This window comes from Protomyctophum parallelum (genome assembly GCF_964188405.1).
Source record: "Protomyctophum parallelum genome assembly, chromosome: 19".
Taxonomy (NCBI): domain Eukaryota; kingdom Metazoa; phylum Chordata; class Actinopteri; order Myctophiformes; family Myctophidae; genus Protomyctophum; species Protomyctophum parallelum.
The window spans coordinates 16,136,421-16,163,204 of NC_139717.1; the positions used below are offsets into that span (position 1 = coordinate 16,136,421).

The 26,784-nt window shown below is 43.5% G+C and overlaps 1 protein-coding gene across 1 annotated transcript in view; it reads right to left on the bottom strand.

Moving 5' to 3' along the window:
• Positions 1-320: 320 nt before the first annotated feature.
• The window catches only part of grm1a (glutamate receptor, metabotropic 1a), a gene marked incomplete at its 5' end in the record, with an annotated part of 37,946 nt that continues 11,482 nt past the window's right edge, over positions 321-26,784 (bottom strand). Inside the window, 6 exons of the mRNA XM_083790446.1 lie at positions 321-1,163; positions 4,054-4,990; positions 8,471-8,597; positions 13,265-13,433; positions 14,931-15,177; positions 17,778-18,013. Of these exons, the coding sequence (XP_083646572.1) occupies positions 347-1,163; positions 4,054-4,990; positions 8,471-8,597; positions 13,265-13,433; positions 14,931-15,177; positions 17,778-18,013 (2,533 nt within the window). The 3' untranslated portion in view covers positions 321-346. The remainder of the gene's footprint in view (positions 1,164-4,053; positions 4,991-8,470; positions 8,598-13,264; positions 13,434-14,930; positions 15,178-17,777; positions 18,014-26,784) is intronic.

Consider the following 26,784-nt stretch of genomic DNA (forward strand, 5'->3'; position numbering starts at 1 on the left):
AGTTTTGGCACTATTCCCAGTTTCAGTGTGTACTGAAAGGCTGTGAGGAGTCAGGACTCACAGCACTTCATCAGCATAAACAAGCAATCCTGAACAGTTCCAGGTATTATTCTGTTTTTATCTATAACCCTTGTTCAATAAAAGCAGATAAGTAAAATCCTAGCAAGTAAATCAGTAAGAAAAAGAAGAAGAGAAAAAATATATATAGGTAGAAACCTGTGAAATAGTTGATCTATCCGGCTAAATGTGTTGCATGTTTTTGTATGTGTGCGTATATATGCATGTCTGCGTGATGTGAATGTGCGTTCCGATAGTGATTGTGTCAGCAGCAGTGCCCATTGTGCTCTCACAGTGTCGAGGAGCTCTGTCTGAAGTCTTGGAGGATGTCGGCGGTGTAGACGGAGCTCGGGGGGCTTCCAGTGAACGACTCGGCAACGGGGGACCCGGAGAGAGACCCCCCCGAATACACAGAGTCCCTGAAGGGGGAGGGGGGGGACAGAGCCAAGGAATCCTCAAGTGTCAATTTGCTCTGAGTTAAATCCTCCCCGTGGTCCTCTTCCCTGGTCTCCTGGTCGTACATGTAGCTGTGCAAGAGGTCCTGTTCCTCGCCCTCGGACCCCTCCTCTCCCAAAGCCCCGAAAGGGAGCCGAGAGGCCAGAGCCGAGCCCAAAGGCTCGCCGCCGGCGGGACGTGACTCCTCTGTGGCGCTGACCTTCACCACAGGGACACCGGAGGTGTGCGTGTCCACCACTGTCCCCCGAGGGTGCTCGGTGGCGGCGCAGCTTGTTAAGCGAGTTGGCAAATAGGAAGTCAGTGTTTCCGAATGGGAGTCGGGCCCGGGGGGGTGTGCTCCAGAACGAGTGGGGGTCCACAGAGGGCGGCGCGCGTCCCCCTCGCCGTCGTCCTCCTCCGCCACGTTGTACAGAGCCTTAGAGTTGTTGGGTGGATTGTGTGGGAGGGTCTGGGGGTCTGTGCCAAGGTCATGGGCCGCAGGCTCACAGCTGTGGGGGTCGGGGGTGTTAGTTAGGGGCCTGATGACCGCCGTCTGATTCGAGCCGGCTTCCTGTTTCCTCACATGCACAGACAGTCTGTGCCACACATTCCCCCCCCTCGGAGGGTGTCTTGCACCTGATTCAGACCATGACACAGACTTGCCATTAGAACTATAAACGAGATAAAGACCCAAGTTACTATCGCAGGAAACAGGGAGGTGGTTGCAGACAAACAACATCAAAACAACAGTTGACAAACAAAACAGCAGTATTTCAACATTTCTTAAGCCTGATTTATACTTCGTCGCAAGCCGAACGTTGCCGATCTACAAGCTCACAGTCACAACACGTCACCTTCATGATGACGTGTTGTGAGCTTGCATATCGGCAACTTTTGGCACGTGACATGACAGAGTATAAGTTAAGCATAACGCATGTTAAAATACTTGACATGATTTGACATTAATAGCACTGCACAGGGTTTGTTCGTTAGCTCCAAACATTTACCAATGGTGGCACTTCACAAATTTATAGTGGTTCATGTGCTGCAGGCAGTGCATTATGAACAGTATCAGAGCCATTCAGCTGATTTAAATCTGTGCATCTTTAGTGCTTATCGAGCTGAAATGTGCCACATGCACTTGCAACATATTCCTGCTAGTGCTTAAACTGGCCTGAAAATGACACACAGTTTAGTGCAGAGTGGGATAGGATGTGATTAGTGAGGGCACAACGGAGAAGCATTCATGCTGAGAACTGTCAAAGGACCATATGGCATCACTACAGTACATGTCATTGTCTCTTCACAACATCAACCACATTGTACATAAAAGGTAGACTCTTTTTCTGGGATTTCCTTTTTTAGATCGCTTTTATATTTGGTTCTTACCCACCTCATTCACTGCATTTGATGTTGAAAAGGTGTGCAAAACTGCACCCACAAGCCGAATGAATCTTTTAATAAGGCTGGATTTAAGCACTTTCAACCTAGCATTCCTATTTTGGCTATGTCATTATGGCTATGTCATTATGTCATAGGCAAACATTAAAAAAAAAAAACATTTTCATAAATGTTCACAAATAGTGAAAAAAGCAGATCTACAAGCACACAACATGTTGCATCGTGACCAGTCTATAATTGTGATATGTGAGCTTTTCATTGTCTATTTTTGATATGACGAAATACTGGCTTATTAAAGTGGTGAAGTGCTGCATTTTATCTGGAAATTGGATCTTATCGCTGCAGTCAGTTTAGTCAAGGTTAACTTTATTGTTCAGGTAGGTTCAGTAACATCTGAATGATTATAGAGAAAATGTGAACATACACAATAATAAAAGTTTACATTGATAGGTTGATTGATAAATAGACGACGCCATGCAGTGATGCCAGTACGGTCCTTTAAATGTGAGAGGAATTCAGAATAAACCAAAACGGTTGCAAATGGCCTACCTGGAGGCTACATTGTCAAAGGGATATTATTTGGCTGTCCAACAATCTGAACAGATGTTTATAGAGACCTTCACCCTACTACCAGCCACAGGGGCAAGACATCAAACAAACCACCAAATGTGTGATAAAAAAAACAGCTGGTAATTTGACCTACCATCATTTGCTGATACAGCAGTTGTTGGCACAAAATTACGGAACATCCTGTGTTCATTTAACTCTTGAGAGTGTAAGGGACCATTGTTGAACTCTCAGATTTAAATCAACATTCGGTAATTTACCATGTTCATAAAATATCCCCTCTAGAAACTGTACCAAGATATTTTTGACAGAGCAGCTCTCCAGGACAGGGGTCGAGAACCCTGTGCCAAACATTTGCCAGGCTACCTGTATGTCACTGCATCGGATCAGTACTCTATATAGCTTAAAGTGGTTTAGGACACAGCGTTGTAAGGGTGAAAGACAACACAGAAACTCAGAAAGGTAGTTGGACCCCTCTCATTCTTTGTCCATTGCTTACGTTAAGACAGTCGTTGCTGTCTTTGCTGCGGAACCTCAAGGTAGTTTTATACAAGACTTATATTTAACCACATTAAGTTAACCCTGACATCCCTATACGTGGGGAGGGGTACTCTATACCTTTATAAGCTAAAACTAAAAAATCCCCAAAAATAGCTCTGGCCTATATGCAAAATTTACGTTTGTTTACCGGTGGCGTGCGCCACCGTACGACAAAGTATAAATCAGGTGTTAATTTGTGGTCTAAATAGAAGTGTTTCTGTACAATGTAAGTGAGTAAAATAAATGTGTTGATCATCATAAGTCAAGAGATAATCAGCATGGCCCACTGGTCTAAAATGAATCATTACCAAAGTGGAAGTCCAGTAGGGCAGTCCATACTCTCTCCGACCACCGAACTTTTCGTCGTAAAGTTCAGACTTTAATTTCTTCTCCGAAGTAGAGTTCGGAGAGTCACATCATATGGGAGTGCAGCTTTCAGAACAAAAATTCGGAGGAATGCGTTTCAGAAGTTGCGAGTGACATCATGTTGTAGTTGTACCGGAGCTTTCCGACGAAAAGTTCGATGGTCATAGTTAGTATGGACTGCCCTTTAGACGTTTGCTCGGGACCCAAAACTAGTGAAAATAGCATATCTTGTAGATTGGCTATTTTCACTAGCCTACTTCTAAATTATATCTTTTTTTGTTTATTTGTGGAATTTCTTAGATTTAGTTTGTTTTACAAATTATACATGTTGTTTGGGAAACAGTGATCTCTAAACAATTGGACAATAAAGTTTGACATTGTGGTGCCGAGAATAAAAACTGTGCTGATAGCTAGATGCATGAAGACTCAAATGTTTAGTAAAGATTCTACAATGTGAATTCACCCTTACATTCTTTCATTCTTATCATCAAAATAACGATAATTTACAGTGCAAATATTGTACCCATTATGATACTGCCAATTCACAAAATAAAACATTTGGAGATCACTAGATGAGTCACAGCACCATTTGAGCATTCAGGCCTCAAACTATCAATTATCTGCACAGACAGACACCCCACTAAGCATAATTCAGTAAGTGTAATATAAAGCCTATAGGTCACTCACTTGGCGCTGCCGGATCCATTCTTCTTCCTACGGAACATATTGAACAGGCTGTTGCTCCCGGCAGGAGCCACAGCCTTCCCGTCTCCGACGTGCATGCGCACCTGGTCGGACGTGGTGAAGGCGCTGCGCACGTTCCTCTCCGGCTTGGCGATGATGATGTACATCTTGGGCGTGAACATGCAGCTCAGCGCCACGGTGACGCTCAGGCTCACGGAGAAGGACGTGGTGATGATCTTGTAGTTGGAGCCAAAGTAGATGGGCACGAACGCCAGCCAGATGATGCAGGTGGTGTACATGGTGAAGGCGATGTACTTGGCCTCGTTGAAGTTGGCCGGCACGTTGCGCGTCTTGAAGGCGTAGTAGGTGCAGCTCATGATCAGCAGGCCGTTGTAGCCCAGCGGCGCCACCATGCCGACGTTGCTGGTGTTGCAGATGAGGTAGACCTCGCGGATGCTCGGGTAGGACTTGACGGGTGCCGGCGGCTCCAGGATGATGAGCGTGATCTCCAGTGTGAGCTGCACGCTGATCAGCATGGAGGCGATGACCACCTGCGCCCACGCGCTCATGAAGCGGGGCTTCTTGGTGCAGATCTTCTTCTTGCTGCCCGCCAGGATGCGGGCGATGCGGTTGGTCTTGGTCACCAGGGCGGAGTAGCACATGGCGGAGGAGAGGCCCACCAGGAGGCGCTGCAGGTAGCAGGAGACCACGGTGGGGCGGGCGATCAGGGTGAACGGGCAGATGTAGCCCAGGAAGATGCCCGTCAGGATGATGAGGCAGAGCTCCCGGCTGGACGACTTGACCACCGGCGTGTCGCGGTACTGGATGAAGATGAAGGTGACGAAGGCCGTGATGAGGATGCCGACGCAGGAGAACGCCACCGCCACGATGGACTCCACATCTGCCCAGTCGAGGACCTTCAGAGGCAGCGGCTGGCAGCCTGGAAAGATCAGGGGGAAAGATCGTCAGACTAATTCTTGTGTCTCTCTATACGAGTTTGTGTACCCCCGTCATAAATCATAATATAAGTCAGTTTTACTGATTACCAAACAAACCTTTTACAGCCCCCAAATATAGCAAATACAAAAAAACTAAAGAAATCCTTTGTATTATGTTCATTAGATTATACAAAACCAAGCAGCACAGTCCCCATGGGGCTACCCAGTTGTACAGTATTCAAGTTATAGGATCACTGATATGATCTTTAATGCTGTGCACATGTTTTTGGAGAAAACATCAGCCCATATATCAAGGAATAATACAAGAATGCAGAACCAGTGGGAAGGAGGCAGATTTAGAGACACCGGGGAGGTGATGAAGGTAATGGACGTGACATCATGGCACTTCAAAGATGGCCTGACATTTCTGGTGAACTAATTCACACGCAGACACGAAAGCTGTAGCCCTCGCTCATCCTCATGTTGCACCATGGCGTGCGGCCGTGTGTGTGTGTGTGTGTGTGTGTGTGTGTGTGTGTGTGTGTGTGTGTGTGTGTGTGTGTGTGGCTGTGCGTGTGGCTGTGCGTGTAGCTGTGCGTGCGTGCGTTTTTATGCATGTGAATATTTGATCATGAGTAATGATTCATGACACACAAGTAGTGTGCATTTGTCATCCCGGCACACAGCGGAACTTCCAGCTTAATGGGAGAACATTGATGTCCCTTGAGTCGGTTTAAAACCCCACACATTATGCACTGCTCCTAATAGCATCACATTCACTGGCTGCCATCACAGCCGAGGTCTATGCATAGGGAGAATCGCAGGCGTACGTCCCATAAGAAAATATCTACAATTTACAATTCAGGCATTCAGCAGATGCTCTTAATCCAGAGCGATTTACAGTAACCAAGAACAACACAAGGTAATACAGTAAGCAAGAACAAGACAACACATCACCGTGCATAGAAAACGTCATCAAGGACCATAAGTAAGAAAAGAACCTAACATCCGTCTAACAGATACTATCTATAGCACCACGTCTCTGTACGTCTGTCTGTCAATATGTCTGTCTGTCTGTACATGTGTACTGCTGTAATGCACGTACCCCGCCGACTTCAAATTGGACACACACATTCCACACCCCCACAGGGAGTGCAGTGCCCGGTGTTGAGTCGGTCAGACCCACGGTTGTCCAGAACCGCCAAAAACCGTCATCTAATCTCTCTTTTGGGTCATAGACAAAATTACTTAACTAATTAATTTAGCCTTTGCATATGCTTGCAAGGTCGTCGAGGCAAGGGAAAGTGCCATGACAATAGCTATCAATCCACATTTGGTTTTAATAGTGTATTTTTCCTCATTATCTTTTCCAAAATGAAACCGAATGTGAATTTGCATGATATAAAAACATACTGTAAAAATATCACTTTACATACGGTTCTATGAAAGACCTGCACTCAAAAAGATAAGGTGCCACTCCTGAGAACTCTTATCACCTTTCTTTTGAACACCCAGCTAGCTTAGCTTATCTGGCCATCGGCCTCACGCGCTGAAAATGGCCAATGTTGGCAAAGATGAAATGCACTTATCTTCATCCTTTCTCACACATGCCTCAACTCCGTTATGCCTCTAAAACCTATAGGCTACTGTCATGCCAGAGCTGTAAGTAGCTTTCTGTTGAATAATTCAAATACACACTCACTGCTTACCCCCACTCTCGGTCTTGACCTCAACAGAAAACAACAAATGACAAAGGCACGGGATCTCAAAGGACCTTTTAAAAAGCCACAAGCAATTGAATGTATAGACTGACGTAAAAACATATCGTATTCACACAAGGTCTGCGCTCATAAGAATGAAGAGGGGAAGGGGGAGTAGGACTCTCGGGAACTGAGAGCATCTCTCAGCTCACCAATCTGCTGTCTAAATAACTGCTGGTCACAACAAATGATGGAGAGGCAAGAGACATTTTAGAGCAGCTCGGCAGAGAGCCAAGCAAAGGAATGTTTGGCAGGTATAATCAGGACTCTGGAGAGGGGACTCTGGTGTTGAGATAGATTAAGTACTATTTTACATTGCCTTGTTGGGGTGGTTATGAACCTTTGAGGGTCGTTTAGGTTGATTGGGTTAGACGAGGGAAGAAAGATGGACTGTAAAATACTGTTAATTTAACTGCACAGTTCCTGGCAGAATGAGTAAAAAATAAATGATACAATTAATTTAGCTTCTCACCGAAACAAGGCGGTTTTAAATGTTGAAAGCCTATTCCTCACTACAGTTTAGACATCGCACTTTACAGTCTTTGGGAAATGATTACACAGTTCCTGACTGAGTGTTAGAGAGAGCTTGCTAATGGACTAGAGCTAATTGAACTCAGACAGTGTACAAACCAAATGGACCCGTAAAACAGGTCATTGAAGGTTGGTTGCATACGTATGCTGAAACAATGAGCTTGGTGTTTTATGAAAACAAGAGTGTCAGGAAGTGGTGTGAAAAGAGGGCTTTCGGGGCACAGTTGGTAGTGCTGTCGCCTCACAGCTATAGAAGGTCCTGGGTTCGATTCCCGCTCGGGACACTGTGGGTGGTGGCGGCATGTTTCCTCCTCCACGTCATCAGTGCCAATACCCGAGGCGGGGTTGGCGAAAGGGCCTTTCTGTGTGGAGTTTGCATGTTCTCCCCGTGTCCCCTAGGGTAGGTACCCTCACAAAAAACATGCAGTAATCCTGGTCTCTAAACTGCCTCCCCCTGGCCAGCCGGGGCGCCTGATGGAGGGGAAAGGAACTGGTTGGAATAACGTGTTCCTCCACGCGCTACGTCCAACCAGGGAAACTCCCCCCTGTCAGGTGGAAAGGAGCAATGAGCATGAGTTCAAGTCCGTTGCTCTCCCCATGTCCCCCATATATGGCGACTAGGTTGGCGGAGGGTGTGTAGAGCCCAGGATCACATTAGATAATTGACACAGGGGAAAAAATGAAAAATGGGTTACAAAATCGTGGGATAAGAAAATATTTAAAAAAAGAAAAGAGGGCTTTCGTGGCTTTCATGATACCGATTGAATTGGAATAAGGAACATGATCTGACTGATATAGATTGATCACATGATGAAACGTTTGGGGTGGCCTAAAACCCTAACCCTTGACACCGTCTGTTGTAGATAGAATATACTGTGAAGTTGAACACTGAATCTGTTGTACATAGAGAATACACTGTGACACGCACGCACGCACAAAGTACACAAAAAGTATTACATAAAGTAATGAGCCAGTGGAGGTGTGGCGATAGTGTTAAGTTTGAGCCCCCGATATCTAACAACAACAACAACAACAACGTGTGACTAGCAATTTTTCTGTGCTTGTATACGTTATTGTTGCAATAATTAAACAATATGACACCTACTCTGAATACATGCTGACAATGGCATGGATGTATAGTGGGATGGAGTCAGTGCTGGAGACAAGATGACTGGCTGAGCCTTCACTTACCCTCGAGGTCCTCGTCAGGCCACCATCCCAGGTCACAGGTCTTGCACGTGAACTCATCCCTGACTATCTCGTTGTCCTTGCACGTCGTGCAGATCCAGCAACAGCTCACCTCGCCTTTCCTGATCACCTGCACACAGGAATGATACAGTTACCGTTATTCCCAACACCAGCGGAGGCTATGACAACAAGCAACAGAACAAAGACAAAATACAAATAGCTATATACAAATTGAGACGTGATCTCAATTGCCCCGAGCTAAATTAATAATCAGACATCATGGGGAAGACATTGTGCATTTGTTTGTTTAACTTGTAATGATTATATTATTATTTTTTGCTTTGTATTCAGTTCTTTGAAGATTTTGTTTAGTGTTTGTGCAGCCATTTGGGTGTATGGAAAGAAATGTGAATAATTGCTTTGAGATTATTATGTTGTAAAGAAAAATCAATAAACATATGTTTTATGGGGACTAGGTTGACGGAGGGTGTGTAGAGCCCAGGATCACATTAGATAATTGACACAGGTGAAAAATGGGTTACAAAATCGTGGGATAAAAAAAAAAGATATCAAGGGGTTGCAAAACAATAACGTTATGTTGGTGCTGTTTAAGGAGTACACACACAGCGCCAGTTTTCTTTCTGAGTCCCAGACTTACGAAAACAAGGCCAGAAGAATTTACACTCTGCTCACGCACTAGATGTTTGTTATTGGTGCTGTGATATGTAAAGTAAGGGTGATAAGTGGGGCAGCAAAACAAAGCAGCTGAGAAGCGACAGCATCCTGGACAGTCAGAGGATGCATCCCTGCCGTCTCAGGGGGAATTACTGTCTAGGCTGAAAACCAGGGCATTTCCCCAAGCTAGGCTCAATACTACAGTTTCTATTTACTGTAGTATTGACTAAAACTATGACGAAAAATATTCGGCTATAGCTTTTTCACTGACGAAAACTAAATTAAAATTAAATTAATTCATATGCATAATATTATTCATTTATATTGTTGAATGTTGTGTGTGTCTCTCTCTCGCACGCACGCACATTATAAATTTATTTATTCAGTGTGTGAAGCATATTTTCAACAGATGCAGAAAGGACTGGTTCTGGATGTAATCCATCTGGACCGAATCACTCCCTGACGTTTGTTGGCCAGTGGTTCCCAAACCACTGGCCAACAGGTCGAGAGACTCGAGACCCAGAAGAGAGATTAGATGTTTGCAGATCTACAAGCGCACAACACGTCGCTTCGTGTCGCGAGCTTGTAGATCTGCTATGTCTTGTAGATCACTATGTCTTAATTATTTAAAAAATATATATTATTCATAGAATTTCTTAGATTTGTTTGTTTGTTTTAAAATGTAAGTAGGAAAAGCAAATGGGATTTTGAAATCGAGTCGTGACCCATAAAAAATTGGCCGGTGACCAACAGATGGGTCCCGACCCACTGTTTGGGAAACAGCTGTGGAATAGCCTGGCCCTCTGTCAGGTCTGCAGACTCACTTCAGTCTGAAACACTGTGGAATAGCCTGGCCCTCTGTCAGGTCTGCAGACTCACTTCAGTCTGAAACACTGTGGAATAGCCTGGCCCTCTGTCAGGTCTGCAGACTCACTTCAGTCTGAAACACTGTGGAATAGCCTGGCCCTCTGTCAGGTCTGCAGACTCACTTCAGTCTGAAACACTGTGGAATAGCCTGGCCCTCTGTCAGGTCTGCAGACTCACTTCAGTCTGAAACACTGTGGAATAGCCAGGCCCTCTGTCAGGTCTGCAGACTCACTTCAGTCTGAAACACTGTGGAATAGCCAGGCCCTCTGTCAGGACTTCAGACTCACTTCAGTCTAAAACACACCTCTTCAGAGTCTACTTCACCTCCTACTCTTTCCTCTCATCAATTTCTTGTCGCCCTATTTTTGGCCGGGCTGCAACAGTGGAGCCAGGCCAACAGACAGATATGTTACGGAGTGCTTATGCTATTTAAAGGACAACTTTAGTTTTTTCCAACCAAGGTTCATGTTTTAGGTTGTCATTAGAGAAACTAAAAGGTGAGTGTTAATTTTCTTTCATTTGCTGCTTTCTTTCGTTTTGGGGATTTTAGCAGTTTTTGACAGGGGGGCGGGGGCATTCGAGCATGCGGCTAAATATGTATTTTTTGACAAAATATTATGGCGATTATTCTTATTTATTATTTACTATAGTCCTAATAAACTCCAAGAAATTACATCTGGCCACAAAAGATCACAGGATCTATTGAATGTGACAAACTGACATATTGAGCCTATACACACAGTATAAGCCTTCCCCCAGTAGGCTATACCTTCACATTCAGTAGATCCTGTGATCTTCTGTGGCCAGATGTAATTTCCTGGGGTTTATTAGGACTATAGTAAATAATAAATAAATAAATCACCATCAAATTTGGTAAAAAAATACATATTTAGCCCCATGCTCGAATGCCCCCGCCCCCCTGTCAAAAAGAGCTAAAATCCCTAAAACGAAAGAAAGCAGCAAATGAAAGAAAATTAACACTCACCTTTTAGTTTCTCTAATAACAACCTAAAACATGAACCTTGGTTGAAAAAAACTAAAGTTGTCCTTTAAATAGTTTTGAGGAAAAACAATGCTGCTATTTGTCACAAAATGACTGCAAAATATTGCTGCTATTTTTTTTCAAAAAGCTTTTTATCCAATTGTACTGTATAACTCTGTTAAAAACTATTCTGTATCCCCTCCAAATTTGTATACTGTACTTTACTTACTTTCCACATTTTCAACAGTTTTATTATATTTCGACACTTGCTTTGGCAATGTAAATGTATGTTCTCTCCTGCCAATAAAGATCCTTTGAATTTAAGTGAATTGAGGTAGCAAGTTGAGGTACCACCATGTTACAGCACTGGCGGACGGTTGGCCTAGAAAAATACTAGCCTTTCGCAGAGCGGTCATCCCTCCAGACAGTAGTAAATGCATTATTCACTCTTTAAGGTTTCAAATTATTTTTGCACAAACAGTCTCCTACTGAGTCTTCTATTGACTGAGTATCAAAGTATTGGCTCAGGAATGCAACAAAAAACTAAATATCTCCATGAATTCAAGGCTTATGGGCTGTGTAATTCATAGAACATAAGTCAATTTTGCCAGGTGCTTGAAAAGCGCCTGTACTACATTTGCACGCACCACTACTGGCGACCATAAAGATGACCGCAATGGACACTTTTTCATGATTTGCTGCCTCTAAGCCAATGGAGACGGCATAATTAAAAAACCCATAGGCCTACTCTGAAAGCCGCAACGCGGAGCGAGTGGCAAGAGAAGCTAATGATTTGAGCTAACTGGAGCTAGAGGAAAGCCACCCACAACAAAACACTGAGTGAACCAACAAAATAACGTTGGAAACGAAAGAAAACAGGCGCTACATACAGTTATGACATTCTTGCTTCAATACTCCTTTAAGTTCCTTGTAGGCCTTTAGTGCTTTATTTTGGGTTATCACTTTGTAATGATTATTTTTCAACTTTTTGTCCATCTGATATGGCAGATTACAACAGTCTATAGCAGCTTCTGTTACTTAGTCATACTTCTCTCTTTTTTATCTTTTTGTCACCGGTTTCCTCCCATAGTGAAAGCCTGCAAGTGAAACATGCTGCAGGCAGGGGTCTGGTCCCAAAGAGTATCATGCTGGGGCCCTTTAGTTTTTATTTACAGTATACTGACTAGGCATGTAACGAGTCACTCAACTCATGATACAATTAGAATAACGATATACTAGGTTCACAATAAAATAAATTTAAGCACGAAATTTGTTTCCAGACAAATGGCCGAAAAAGCATTGTTATTATTATTTATTTTTTACTTTACTTACACAAATCCAGTCATTTCTTTCCTTTTTCATTTTCTTCATTCCGCTCACAGCATATATCATGCCATCCCACTTTTATTATCATATTACAGAGGATGTCACACAAAAGGACGTAAGGGGAAATTTGGAACCCACTCAAGTAGCAGAGTGTTTCCAGAGGAGCCAACACGCACAATAGCAGCACCCCGACTCTGTTTGACCAGAATGGAACAGAGCCTTCATTAGTATCAGCGGTAACACCTGTGAAGGAAGTATGGGGAAGTGGCCCAAGCTCTCTCCAAAATGGCGTGTGTGCATAATGCATATAGGCTATTGGCTCACCACAGGTTACGCTGAACATGGCCAAACGTTCTGTTGCCCACCGTGTTGCTCTGCACAGCCAATCCCACCCACTGGCTGCTGAAGTAGGCTGCATCCAAAAGCCATGAATAGCATTAAACCCCATGCAGTATAGCCACTATTCTGGGAGACGACCTCACAAAATGCGCCGCGATCGGCCATTTTCAGCAAAGCTATTCATTGTAGAGCGGTGGTTTTCAACCAGTGGTCCGGGGACCACCAGTGGTCCTTGAAGCAGGTTCCAGGTGGTCCCCAGCTATATGATGGAGTTGGTAAAAATGCAATATGTGTTTTTACATATTTTAGTATTTCAAAGTGTCCGTGATGTCACGGACACTGCTCTCACTTCCTTCCTGGACTACATGTCGTCTCAGTAAGACAGCCCTCCCCCTATCCACAAGGTGAGGTGAGTGCACCAAAGCATTATGGGCATTGTAGCAATCCAGTCAAACACACTACACTACATTATTTTTCTGGCCACAGAGTGCAAATTTCAAAATGTGCTACTGTTATCTTACTACAAATACTATTAACATTGAGTGACTGCGGTTTCTTCCAGTGGTGAAATGTCCCTTTAACACAAGTTGGGTCAATCATGTCCATACCTTGATCTGTCCTTTGGAGCAAGGCTCACTGCAGACCGAGCGCACCATGTCACTGCTGTTGGACCACAGCTTGTTGTCATCGATGTTCAGGAAGCCCTCGTGCCACGAGCCCACCAGGATGTAGTCATAGTGATCCTCACCCACATTCTGCAGATTCATGATGTCATACCTGAGTGAGAGCCGGTGGAAGAAGTTAGCAATGGGATATATATACACACAGAGCAGACGTAGAATACGCACATCGACAGGCTGGGTGCTGGGCTAAAATAAATTTCGGTGGATTGGATGGAGCCCGCACACCATAGGTAATAGCAAGACGTTCTTTATTTAAATACTGACAACGTTTCGATCTGTTTGATCTTCATATACACACACACACGCCATTTTGGAAATAACTTGGGCCCTACTTCCTTCAAGGTGTTACCGATGATACTAATGAAGGCTCTGTTGTCTGTTGATTCTACCCAAACAGAGTCATTGGTGCTGCTGTTGTGCATGTTGGCTCACTGGAAACACTCTGCTATACCAGTGGGTCTCAAAGTGTTCTTGAGTGGGTTCCAAATGGCCCCGTATGGGTGTGTAACTCTGGGGACCCCAATAACTCTGAGAGTGCACAAATGGAACTAAATGGACCCATAAGGGTCCACAGAGCCTTAATTATATCATCGGTAACACCTGTGAAGGAAGTAGGGAAGCGGCCCGGAAGTAGGCAGTTATTCTGTGTGCATATAGCCCATTGGAAAAGAGTTTGGCCAAGAGAAAAACACAGAAAGGATAATGGGCAGAGACATGGAGATGGATTTGGATTGTAGATGGATTTCAATAATAAGATTGCATTCGTAGCGCAAGGGGGAGGTGGGAGATAAGAAGATGAAGAAAGTGAGTGAGTGACAAGTAAAGTGATGACAAGGATTCAAATCAAACCACCTTTTTTGACAAACATCTGTATAAGCATGTATACATAATAAGTTTCTTCCAGCATGATTGGAAGCAATGCCTAATTCTTGGTTATCTGCACTGTGCTGCCCCCAGGAAATAGCAGAGCTCACAGCACGCTCCCCTCGCCGAACTGTGCAGAGAACACTGTGACATATCAACTGGATATTGAATGAGGCGGTTTCGGCCACACATCTGACATCTAGCAAAGAACTGACACAAGTGCATTTTGTGACTGTCAGCTTCTGTCTGCTGGACTAAATGGAAATGATTTCTGCAGTGAACGTATCGACTTGATCTGTTCCAGTCTGAACTCATTACATGGTGTGTGTGTGTGTGTGTGTGTGTGTGTGTGTGTGTGTGTGTGTGTGTGTGTGTGTGTGTGTGTGTGTGTGTGTGTGTGTGTGTGTGTGTGTGTGTGTGTGTGTGTGTGTGAGAACAGAACGTGCGTGCGTGCGTGCAAGAGAAAGACATGAGAGAGAGAGAGAGAAACAGAGAGAGAGAGAGAGAGAGAGAGAGGGAGAGAGAAACAGAGAGAGAGAGAGAGAGAGAGAGAGAGAGAGAGAGAGACACACAGAGGGAGAGGCTGAGCAAGAGAGAAAATAGGGAGCGAAAAAGACACAAATCAGAATGAAATCTCTTGCCGTCCCTGTTCCCATTTCCTGTCACCTCCCACGACACTCTCTCTCTCTCTCTCTCTCTCTCTCTCTCTCTCTCCACATCTTCTCACCTGCCGGGCGTATCTCCGTTCTCGTCGAAGTACACCTCCTCCCCCGACACGCCTCTGAAGGAGGTCTTGAGCAGGTAGTCCAGCAGCTTGCTGCCGTCGATGGGGTCCATGGCCGGGCACAGCCCCGGCTGGCCCGGGCACAGCTCGGTGTGCATGTCGTGGAGGCCGTGGGCCATGGCGTAGATGGCGTTGATGACGAAGCCCATCTTGCTGTCCTGCACGTAGTTCTCATGCAGGCTCTCGTTTCCTGTCAGCGAGAGGAAGAGAGGACCGTGTCAGTCGGGAGGAGCGTGTGTTAAAGAATGTACTTTGTCAAACGACTGCGGGGAAAAAAAGGGTTCTTTTCCGTGAACAGAAAATAACACATTTTCCACAGAGAAGGTTCTGTTGAAAATCTGTTATTGTCATTGGTTGTCGTTCGACTCAGTGTTGTGCAGCGTTGAGGGGTGCAGTTGCACTGTGGGCGATGACACAACAAATATTGTGCTGCAAAATCTGTGTGCAACGGGTGTGTTTCCGCACTGAGAAAATTCCCACAGATCTTGAAAATACGCTGCAGACGTTAGCTGTTTTACAGCAAAATATAATTGCAATTCAGTGAGGAACACACAACATGGTGTCCAGAGGCTTAACAGGATTTAGACTTGAGGCAAACGGCTAAGACTTTGGACATGTGTCCAAAAAAAAAAAAAAAGGTCTTGATAGTCAGGCCAGCTGAGTCTGGTAAAAGCGCTGTCACGCAGTGAAACCAAAATATAAAATGTTACAGTCAACAGTGTTGGATTTTAGCTTTTCTCTTCCACAGAGTACTGTGATTTTTCATTTTTGTTATTACTCCTTTTGTTCGACAGAGACTTCAGTTCTATTTTTATCCTCCGTGGTTGCGCAGCGAGAATAGCAGATCTACAAGCTCACAACACAACGTATTGCGAGGCTTCTAGATCTGCTATTTTGTTTTTAATATATATTTCTGTCTTTCTCTATAAGAGTGCATTTGATTGACAGAGACGTGGTGTCTTTGACAGCGGACATGCAGCAGAGGGTGTGATGGAGCGTGTCTATGCTGTGAGAATCGGTGCTGTCTTCTACCACAGTGTTTCAGGGGTTGGGGCCAATACACTGCAAAACCCTGAGCATCATTTACACCAGTGCTTTTCAACCACTTTCGCATAAGGTTCATTATTTATTCGGCATTTGAGCCACGGACCAGTGGACCACTTGATTTGATGAGATTGCCTCCCAGACCCAAAACTTTAATAAAGAATCATTTGTTGCCGTTGGATAAGATTTTGTCCACAATTCCATGCTGTGTTGATGTTGTACCATTAGGAGAGGCAAATGATCAAAATACATCTGAGTACCAATCCTTCTACATCCTTTGATTGTGTAGACTTCTTGTAAAATTAAGTAACGCAGATGTTATAACAATATAACAACAATAATTGAACTCTTGAGAGCGTAGAATGAAACCAAAGGGTTTCAATTTACACTCTCAAGAGTTAAAGATCTATAAGGGTCCATTTGGTTATACCAACACTCCATTAGGACCACTGGTGGTCCCCGGACCACTAGTTGAAAACCACTGATGTACACTGAAAGAGTACATCAGCTGCTGCCCAATTTAAATGAATGCTCAGTTCAGGATTTCACAGTGTGTGTATGGGGAATCATTCCTCTAGATACGTTTTTTTAAATGTATATTTTGTACTACTCAAAAACAAGCCCTGTCCTCTGCAGCAGAGTTTGACTGATACCGTCCACACCCAAGATCTCTAAAATTGTCCCTATAAACTAAGCAATCTGATGCCTGATTTCCACTCGGTTTGCGAGCCCAAAATAGCAGATTTACAAGCTCACAATGTGCCACACCGCGGCACTTTGTGGGCTTGCAGACCTGCTATTTTCACCTCATGATGACGCCGGCGCCTAAACCGAGTGGAAATCAGGCCTGAGGGAATTTCAATAGTAATTCCCCTCCTCGTCGACACATCAGTCAAACTCTTCTACATCCTGTAAGAGTGAGATGCTGCTAGGCCACTCAGTACAGTGCATGTGCAAAAATAATAATACAAATACAATAAAAAAGTGCCTTCGTTTGGGCTTAGAAATATGCACTTACCACCTTGAAGATCTTGGAAAATGAAAGAAATATACATTTAAATGAATAGAAATTGATGTAAAACAGTAACAGGGATAGTCGAGGTAATTATATTGCTTGGCGTTAGCTCCGCTTTTCGAGATTAACATGGAAAGTGAAGCTTACATTACGTTTGAGTTGAGGTGATCTAGCATAACACATGAAAAGGTTGCCACACAGTATGCATGCATTATCAACCCATTAAGTTACAATCCTGATTCACATTCATCGTTTGATTGAAAGCATGCCAATCTCTGCATTTTGAATGTGACTGAGCGTATAGCATTTCCTGTCGCTTTGACACGTTTGCATACATAGTCTGGCTATGAATAGGATTCAAACATGTTGATTTGAATTTACCGTGATCACCTTGAGTGGGCGAGCAGAGAGAATATTCACGTAGGAAAAAGGGAAAAAGCACACAGCATTGCATTACCATTCAAAATGTGCAATCATGTATCCACTTAAATAACCCACTCACTGACAACATTGCCTAGTGCCAGAATTGAGAAAGTGAGGCTGTCATTGTCCATTAATTTTAATAATTACTACTATTAAAAAAAAGTATGAGGAAAAAAAGAGGGGGGGAAAAACAACTCAACAACCATCATTTTGAAAACAACACTATGGGAGGGCCTTGGATCTCGCCAAGTGCATTAAATCCTTGCCAGCACAGCCAATTAAATCTCTCTGAGTTGATCGACCCTCACCAGAGCAGACTTTCTTGTATTTCTTGTTCTCCTGTGGGTGGCCTGGAAGGCGACACTGGAAACGGTACTGCCAGAACTCGGCGAACCAGGGGTTTCTGGTGTTGGTGTCCAGGCGCAGCTTCAGGAAGTAGTCATCAAAGGATGTCACCTCCTCCGACTGCAGCTTCATGGTGATGCCTCCCTCAGCCTCCTGCTCATAGTTCTGTACGACCTCTTCACGATCTGCCCAGCCATCACTATCAGATAGATAGATAGATAGATAGATAGATAGATAGATAGATAGATAGATAGATAGATAGATAGATAGATAGATAGATAGATAGATAGATAGATAGATAGATAGATAGATAGATAGATAGAGTTATTATTAGTAAAAGTAAAGTTCTCATAATTGAAGGGAAAAGTCATAGGCATAAGAACAATTAAGTGAAGCAATGACAAATTGCTGACATAATAATACCGTGGTATGAATTGGATTAGCCAAGAGGCTAATCCATTGGATTATCAATTGGTTTATCAGAGTACAGTATCAAATTATACTACTCTGTTAAACAGCAGGAAAGTGTGCTGCTAACACAAGACTTCACTACACTTTTGCACATGTGATTTCCATCTAAATCCAAAATCTAATACTACAAAGGTGCAGCTTTGTGCTCTTCAGCATAATAGGCTACATACACATTTCACTCGGTGGTTAAATTGGCTTTGGCAGAATTGGTCGGTGGCTTAATCCAAATCCAGTAAATCCCCAATTAAAACATTGACATAAACAATCCCCCACCCCCCCACTCCGCCAGCTTGTTGGTTTCCTCAATTGGGTGAAACTTTGTGGGAGAATGTCCACCAAACATTCTAGCATTTGGGTATGAAGTTAGCCAGTGAGGCCCTAAGATATAAATGGGTACGTACAGGTGTGAGGTAAATAGAAAAACAAATTAAAAGATAAAACAGCGCTGCCCCTGAGCTAGGCGGTTTTATGCTCTGGTGAATCCCAGTGAGTTCTGGCTCCATTTTGGTCTCTCTGTCTGTCTCTCTAATGCCGGCTTCAGGCTATACTGCCTTGAAATACCTGCGCTATTGACAGGCATGCTACCCACCAATTAGGGAGTGACTCACCAAGGACCCAATTACCTAACACGATGGCCGGGGTGATGGAGAAGTGTGTGTGTGTGTGTGTGTGTGTGTGTGTGTGTGTGTGTGTGTGTGTGTGTGTGTGTGTGTGTGTGTGTGTGTGCGTGCACGTGCGACGTGTGTGCGTGCGTGTGTGTGCGAGAGAGAGAGAGAGAGAGAGAGAGAGAGAGAGAGAGAGAGAGAGAGAGTGAGTGCAGTGTGAGTGTGAAAGAGTGTCTGAGTGTGAGTCACAAGGTCTCTATAAGTTCACCATGTATCCTTTAAACTCTACACGCTGTTAGAAGAAAATTTAAATGAGCAAAAGGAAAGATTCAACTGCACTAGATTTGTAAGCATGTAAGGAAGTGCTATCACTCATGTTAAGATGTAAAATACAGCACACTTCTTAACATGCATAGATTTCTATCAAAGTTGGCTGGCTGCTTCAGGCCCAGCAACCAGTAGGTGGTGAACCAGCAGTACTACCCAATACCCATGATGCATTGCTAAAACAGCCAGAGCCAAGTGGAGCCGACCTAATTTCATGCATTACATTAAAATCAATGTGTTTCGGCGTTTATGTGAGTTAAGTTTAGGTATGAGGTCAATAACGGTATAATAAATTGTTCCGTTTACGTATTGGTTTGGTGTGGTTAAGGTCAGAGAAATGTTCCAGGAGGGCAGTTAGCCATAATAGCCAATGAGATTGCGTGACCTCATAGTCCCAGTTTGAGAGCTTGCAGAAATTGGATAAAATTAATGTGCCGGTTCAGGAGCCACTACCTTTGAAAGAAAAGAGTTTTAAGTCATTTTATACAACTACACAAAAGGACAACTTTTTTCAACCAAGGTTCATGTTTTAGCTAGTTATTCGTGAAAGTAAATGGTGAGTGTTAATTTTTTTCATTTGCCTGCTTACGTTACGGCGATTTCTTTATTATTATTCACTATAGTCCTACTAGACCCCAGGAAATTACATCTGGCCACAAAAGATTGCGGGGTATATATTGAATGTGAAGGAGGAGGTGACTAATCTGAGTTCCCAGAAGCCACTAGGGGGGCGAGAAAGACAGGAGGTGACAAAATGATGATTGAGCCTACGACACAGCTGTGCCCCCTAGTAGTCAGTTGTTTGTTCAATCACACTAAAAACAACTACTGTGGCCAGATGTAATTTACTGGGGTCTAGTAGTAAATAATTCTGCCTTGCGGTATTCAGAGAGAGAGAGAGAATGTGTGTGTGTGTGTGTGTGTGTGTGTGTGTGTGTGTGTGTGTGTGTGTGTGCGCGTGTGTGTGCGTGCGTGCATGCGTATCTGTGTGTATAGGTGTGCGAGTGCCAGTGCCAGTGTTCATGTATGTGTGTGTGTGTGTTCCAACACTGTCCCAACAGAGCTGTGGTAGAACAGATTGGATTTGGGATTGGGGGGTATAGTAGAGAGAGAGAGAGAGAGAGAGAGAGAGAGAGCAAGAGAAAAAAAGAGTGATGGAAGAATTGTTATTCAACACTCCACATGAATAATGCAATGGAGTATTGCAGAGGTGGACCTGCTTCGCTGCATCTCACGTCGGAGCTTGTGATGAAGCAAAATGACATTCTCTCGCTCTCCACTGTCCTCCTGTCAGGAGCGTGTGGTGTTCATTTCGTCAACTAAAAGGAAGGGAAAAAGGTAGTCGACCAACATTTATCGACTACCTTTTTTCACTGACGAAATACTAAGTAAAAAGCGATAGCTATGATGACTTTAAGACTAAAATAAAAACTAGATTAAACGTTAGGGAGGAGCTAATGGAGAAGAGATCCAGTAAAACTAAAGGAGTCATTTTATTCTCTGAAAATAGATCTAAAAGCTCACAACTCTTGTAACTTTAAATCAGCCATTATGATGCCATCAAGGCCTGCCAAAATACATTTCAGTCGACAAAATCAACTGTATTATTTAGTCGACAAAAACTAGATTAACAAAACTAAACATTCCAAGTGCGACAAAAAATAAAAGTAAAGTAAAAAGTAAAACTAAAGTCAAAATTTGCTGTTAAAATCAACACTGCTACTGTGCTGTGGCAGAACTCCTGACACTCCACTGAACCGGACAGGGGCCTATATGAGAAATGTGTAAAATCATTATTTCCAATGTTAATTTAACCCGGAGAGTGTTGGACCTGTTCAATTAACTGCGTACATAATAACTTCCCACTGTCTGCCCAGATCAACTCTATGAAGCCGTTTTTTAAAGATGTCACAAGTCCTCAAATACCCTCTTAGTTTTTGCAACTGGAAAGTAGCACATACTGTAGGGCAGGCAATCCTCAGCAATTTGTTGCAAGGTACAGCGAGTACCAGCTAGTCTAGTGACAAACACAAGGGAAAGCAGAACATATTTCTGTTTTTGTCAAAAAAGTGCCCCATTTTTATTTTTCTCTCAATGTTTAGTTCAGTTAGATAACTCATGAATAGATTGAACAGATATTTATTATAGAATGAGAATTCTAGTGTGGATAAAATGTCATCTTGTAGCTCTGCTACATACTTCTCCCCTGCTCCGAACAAACGCATATGCAGAAGGAACGCATGAAGAACACAGACTTAGGTGACTGTGTCTGTGAGCTTAAATTCCATGCCCAATTGGTCAGCGTATATGACATATGGGGGTGAGCTTGGAAGAGATAACGGTATAGGGCTGTTTGAAGATGCATCACAAGCAAGTGCATCGCAAGTGCATCTTCAGCTTGAAACAGTAGGAATGACTAGGAATGACTGACCTTGGATGCATATCAACAGCTATTCACAGTTTCACAGGTGGCTCACAGCTTGAAACAATAGGAATGACTAGGAATGACCGACCTTCAATGGTGTGGTTCCTTGGCTACTGTCACTATACTACAGTCGGTCCTATAGGGAGAGCACCAACGCTCACATTTCTCCTATATCGTGTGACGTCTTTTCACCCGACAGTGAAGAGCTCCCCGGGAGGACGTAAACTCGTAAAGCATGAGGAGGTACAGATATTCCTAATAGAGGCTATGCGTGTGACGTCATCGTACCAGGAAGTTCTGCGGGAACGCCTACCGAGTGGCAAAAAAAAATCTTTCTGGCCTTCACAGACAACCCACCCGTACAACCAAACAGAAAAGTCCTATCTGGTTGTACACAGCACACAGACAAGCGCATGCACAAACGTGTGGGCGCACACGCACACGCACACACACACACACACACACACACACACACACACACACACACACACACACACAGATAATGATGTCTGTACAGCCATTTTATTATTCAGCAGGCATTACGTTCAAATTTCCTCAGGTAAAATGTATCTTCTATAAAGCCCCATGATTAATTAATAACAGAGAAATGAGTAATTCCTGAGACTACAGATTTTACAGCATTGTTTAGCACACCAATAATAACTGGATCATTTATTAAGGTAGAGGAGCCTGCAGTGCAAACTCCTCCTGTCTGTCGGATGATCTACTTCCAGACAGTTTGATAGCACATTTGTATATTTATGAAGCCATGAATTAATTGGCAGGCTAGAGTTAATCACATGCACAATTTCCCCTGGAGAATGAATGGGAAGAGTCTCCTTAAAGATGGCGTGCCGTGATTTTTTTCCACCCTAAATCATGATCATCAGGTATTAATATTATATAAGGAGGAAGGACTTTTTTTCAAAAAAGGTGTACAGTAGTTTGCCTGGTGAATGTGGTGATGGGTGGTGATCCATCTGAACTGAAGCCGCACCCACAGCTGTTGTTGCATGATAAAGGGGGAGGGGTTAGGGGAAGGGATGAAATTGTGATGTCACTATGTCGCTGTTTTCTTACGTTTGACTGTGAAGGTTTCATCCGTAAATACAAAAGGAAGACATCATTGTACATAACAACCACACCAAGGGGTCTAATGAAGTACTGTCGCGGTGTCACCTCATAAACACATGAAAAACTGGAAAAGATATTTAACAAAGTAGGCCTAACTTCCCTATGATGAAAGAGGAAGATATTTTACATGACCATATAGTCTTTGTTGTAGCCAATTTGATTGTGTATATTATGTATTTGAAGGTATAGTCGCTGTGATATTGTTGTATAATACTGATTGACCTGGGCATAGGCGGGCCGGGGATTGTAGGTACAGTGCTGCTGTATGGGGCTGAGACATGGACCTTCACAGCACAATGCAGGAAAGGGCCCTGGATGATGGAGTCTACACACAAGAATGCTACCAATCGTACTATAGGTGTCAAATGGACGGACCACATCAGAAATGTGGTTCTGTACGTACAGGGAACGTTGCCACGGACAAAGTCAGAGAGAGAAGGATGAGGCTGGTGGGGCACTGTGTGCGTCAGGCACCCGGCCGGAACTAGTGGCAAGCAAATTGACACACTGTGTGTGGCAGGCTGGCACAGTGTGGCCGGCAGCCAACCCAGGGCAAAGCCAGGAAAGACAAGAAGCATAATCACCTATAGATGCACTGTGGAGTCTGCGGCGCGACAGCAGAGCTAACAACACTTCAGAGCTCAATACCCTGATGACCCTGATGCTAGACTGAGTGCTGCTGCTGAGTGACTGACGCTGAGTTGGTGTTGGCTACAGCAAGCAGCAATAGATAGCGGTAATAAGATGTCTATCTGTCTGCGGTCACAGCCACCTACAGGTATTGCCACTATAGTGGATACCGTAACCAACACATCGTCATATCGAACAACATTCTTTTTTTACCCAACAATTAACAGAATTGTAGTTTAGTTTAATTGTACATTAGCACAGTATGTGCATGTATCTTCCAAAGAACACTTTCTCTCATTCTTTGTTCTGCGTCACCTGTATTTCTTAATCCTGTCTTTGTAATTTCTATTCAGCAGTGGTGTTAAGGGGGGGAAGTCAAGTGTACTGTCAATTATGTTTCTAACACAAGCTATCAAATGTGCTACCAGCACATTGTGATTATGTTTAAAAAAAACATTTGTAATATTCACTCAGAGGGGCGCTTGCTTAAATAAAAGTATTACGGTATATTTGGATTCTTTTCTCTAGCAGTAGTGGCTGTTTTTTGAATACTGCAGCAACAACCGCTGCCAGAATAATACAACATCCTACTGCACATGCCCCATTGCCCCACTATCATTTTAATTCCTCGCCTCCCCGAAGTCTTTCCACACTACTACTGTTTCATCTCCCCGCCTCCTCCATCTGATGCAGCTCATCTAACGTGATAGCAGCAGTGGTTTTGTTAGCTCCGTGATACCAGCAGGTCTCTCCTAAGGCGACGGAGAGGACCCCGGTCGAGCTGGGAGCCATTAAAAGCCCATGCAGGCGGCTTTTACTTATTCATCATGCCCCAGTTTGAGTTTGGAGATCTATCGCCTCTCCATGGACAGGAAACACTACGGGGAGGAGAGAATGTATTCTGCCTCTTGCACCAGATCCCGCTGTTAATTCTGTTCTTCTGCTGTAGCTAATATTGGAGTGATTTGTTGTCATTGTGTGTGTCCGTCTGCCTGCGTGTATATTTCTGTAGGCTATGATATTAGCATGTGTGTGTGTGTGTGTGTGTGTGTGTGTGTGTGTGTGTGTGTGTGTGTGTGTGTGTGTGTGTGTGTGTGTGTGTGTGTGTGTGAGAGAGAGATACTCATGTTTGTCTATGTGCATTACACTACATATCTTTATACTGTACTGGGAGCTGTACGAACAAGCATTTCAGCCTCTGTGTTATTAGTCCATGCCAGTGTGCTATTTTCTGCTCACTGTGTCATTCGCCCATACACATTGTAAAGCAAGGCATCAAGTGGAGAGAGACGTCCTTCACAGTGTGTTGCTGCTTTCAATTCAAACGAGAGGCATTATAAATATTCAGATTGCACGCGTTGTGCAACCTTGCTTAGTCTAAACCAATATCCAAATCATGACCCTCAAAAATGCCAATAAATACATACATACACGTTTGAAGACAAATATTCTAAGCAAGGCCACAAAACAACGTATCTAATGAAAGTCTTGGAAACAGGAATTTCTGACATGTCCGCCATTTTGTCAGAGAAGAAGCTATTGTTGTCTCCAGTGACAGTGAGACCTCAAACTCGGAGTAAGGATTCAAGCATCCAAGCATTCATTCCAAAGGACACATTTTCTTTCTACAGAGGTGGTGTGGTCCGTGGTGATCATCTCAGTATCCTGGATGTTAGCAGTAGCTGACACTAGTAGGCTAGCGCAGGGGTTCTCAACGTTTTTGGCTGGGAACCCCGGAAATGCTTTGGCCATGTCTCGTGATGACTCTCAAAAATGCCAATAAATACATACACATGTAGACGAGCAAATCGCTATTTTTGTTAAATTCCCATTGACAATGAATGGAGAATTTACGTCATATGTGTCGGTATTTTTGTCCTAACACAAACATTAAATGCCATTGACAGTGAATGGAGAATGGTCATAAATCGACATGTTACGTCATGATGACATACGATGATAAGAGCGCCCCTCACTTTTGCATTCATAATTAATGTGAGTGGCAGTTCAGCCTGCCACTGAGACTGAATTCAACACACAGGGTTAAAGTTTTGAGGTATTTATTTATGTTGCAGAGTGATATTGGTTATTTTGACTTTTGTATATTGTGTGGTGCTTGATTGATTACTGATTGGTGGCTATAGGGAGACAACTGTGGGTTTGGGTAGGGGACATGCCAACAGTGTTACCTATTCAGCCATTTGTATATAGTTTTGCTGTGTTTTTGTTCGAAAACCATTTTTGCCACTTCTAGACACAAGGTGAATAAAAACTCAGGACTCTGACTTGCTATCTTGGGTAATTTTGAATATTTGAGTTGAATCTAATGCCTTTTTGGGCCCATACTACCTTGCACTGAGCAAAGTGTGACATAATGTATTACACTTACATGCCATGATGCAAAGAACGTATTAAGAAGCTCTGTTTTTTCAGTGTGGCGAGGTCGCTTCTCGTCTTACTGGTATATTTGTACTTTTGTAGTATATATAGTCTTGTGAAACCATGATCGGGATGCCAGCCTTCTTCTGGGACATCTAAACTCAATATAGGCGCAAGAACAGCTGTGACAACTACATTAACAAACGTATGCCTACTGGTTTGGAAACCAAGCCTGTTTAAATCTCTGAATTGTTTCCACCCACTTTTAGCCCCTACGTTGCATTTCTATCAGTGGTACAGTATAGGTGTAGACTAGTAACTAGATGTGCATTTAAAATAATATATAATAATAATAATAATATGAGCTCTGAATTAGATAGACATTAAGACGGACAACATTCAAATTGTAGCCTATTTTAGCTGGGGGAAGGTCTTCCACCCTTGAAATAGTATAATTTCAGCAATTATCCTACTCAATCAGCTGTTACCCAGCTGTTGTTAGACAACGAACTAGCAATTACCGTGCGGTCCTTCCAGTTCATGGGAGCAAAAATGATAATGCATGTGCAACGTCAGACAGTATTTCCTGATAAATATCAATGTGTTTGTTTCTTGTTGTATTCACCAAAAGAAAGCAGGGCTTCGTCTATTCAGTATTGTTGCTAGTGCTGCTGGCTGCTACTAGCGATAAGGTATTTTTTTGTTCACAGCTCACACTATTTGCTCAGCTACTTGCAAGAGAACATGAATAGGCAGAATTTCACATCCTTCAAATTCTCCCCTCAGAGATGCAGGGCGGATAAAAGTCCCAGTGATGACAGGAGGAAGCCGGTTAGATGTGTCGCACTACAACTCTCTCGCTCCCTCTCTCCGTCTCCCTAAACGATTCATTTATTCCAGCTCAGAGTCAAAGGCGCGTGGCATACAGTACACCATATACTGTAACATCCCCCAACCCCGCTGTGCACTTCAGCGGCGCCACAACATTAAATGGTCACT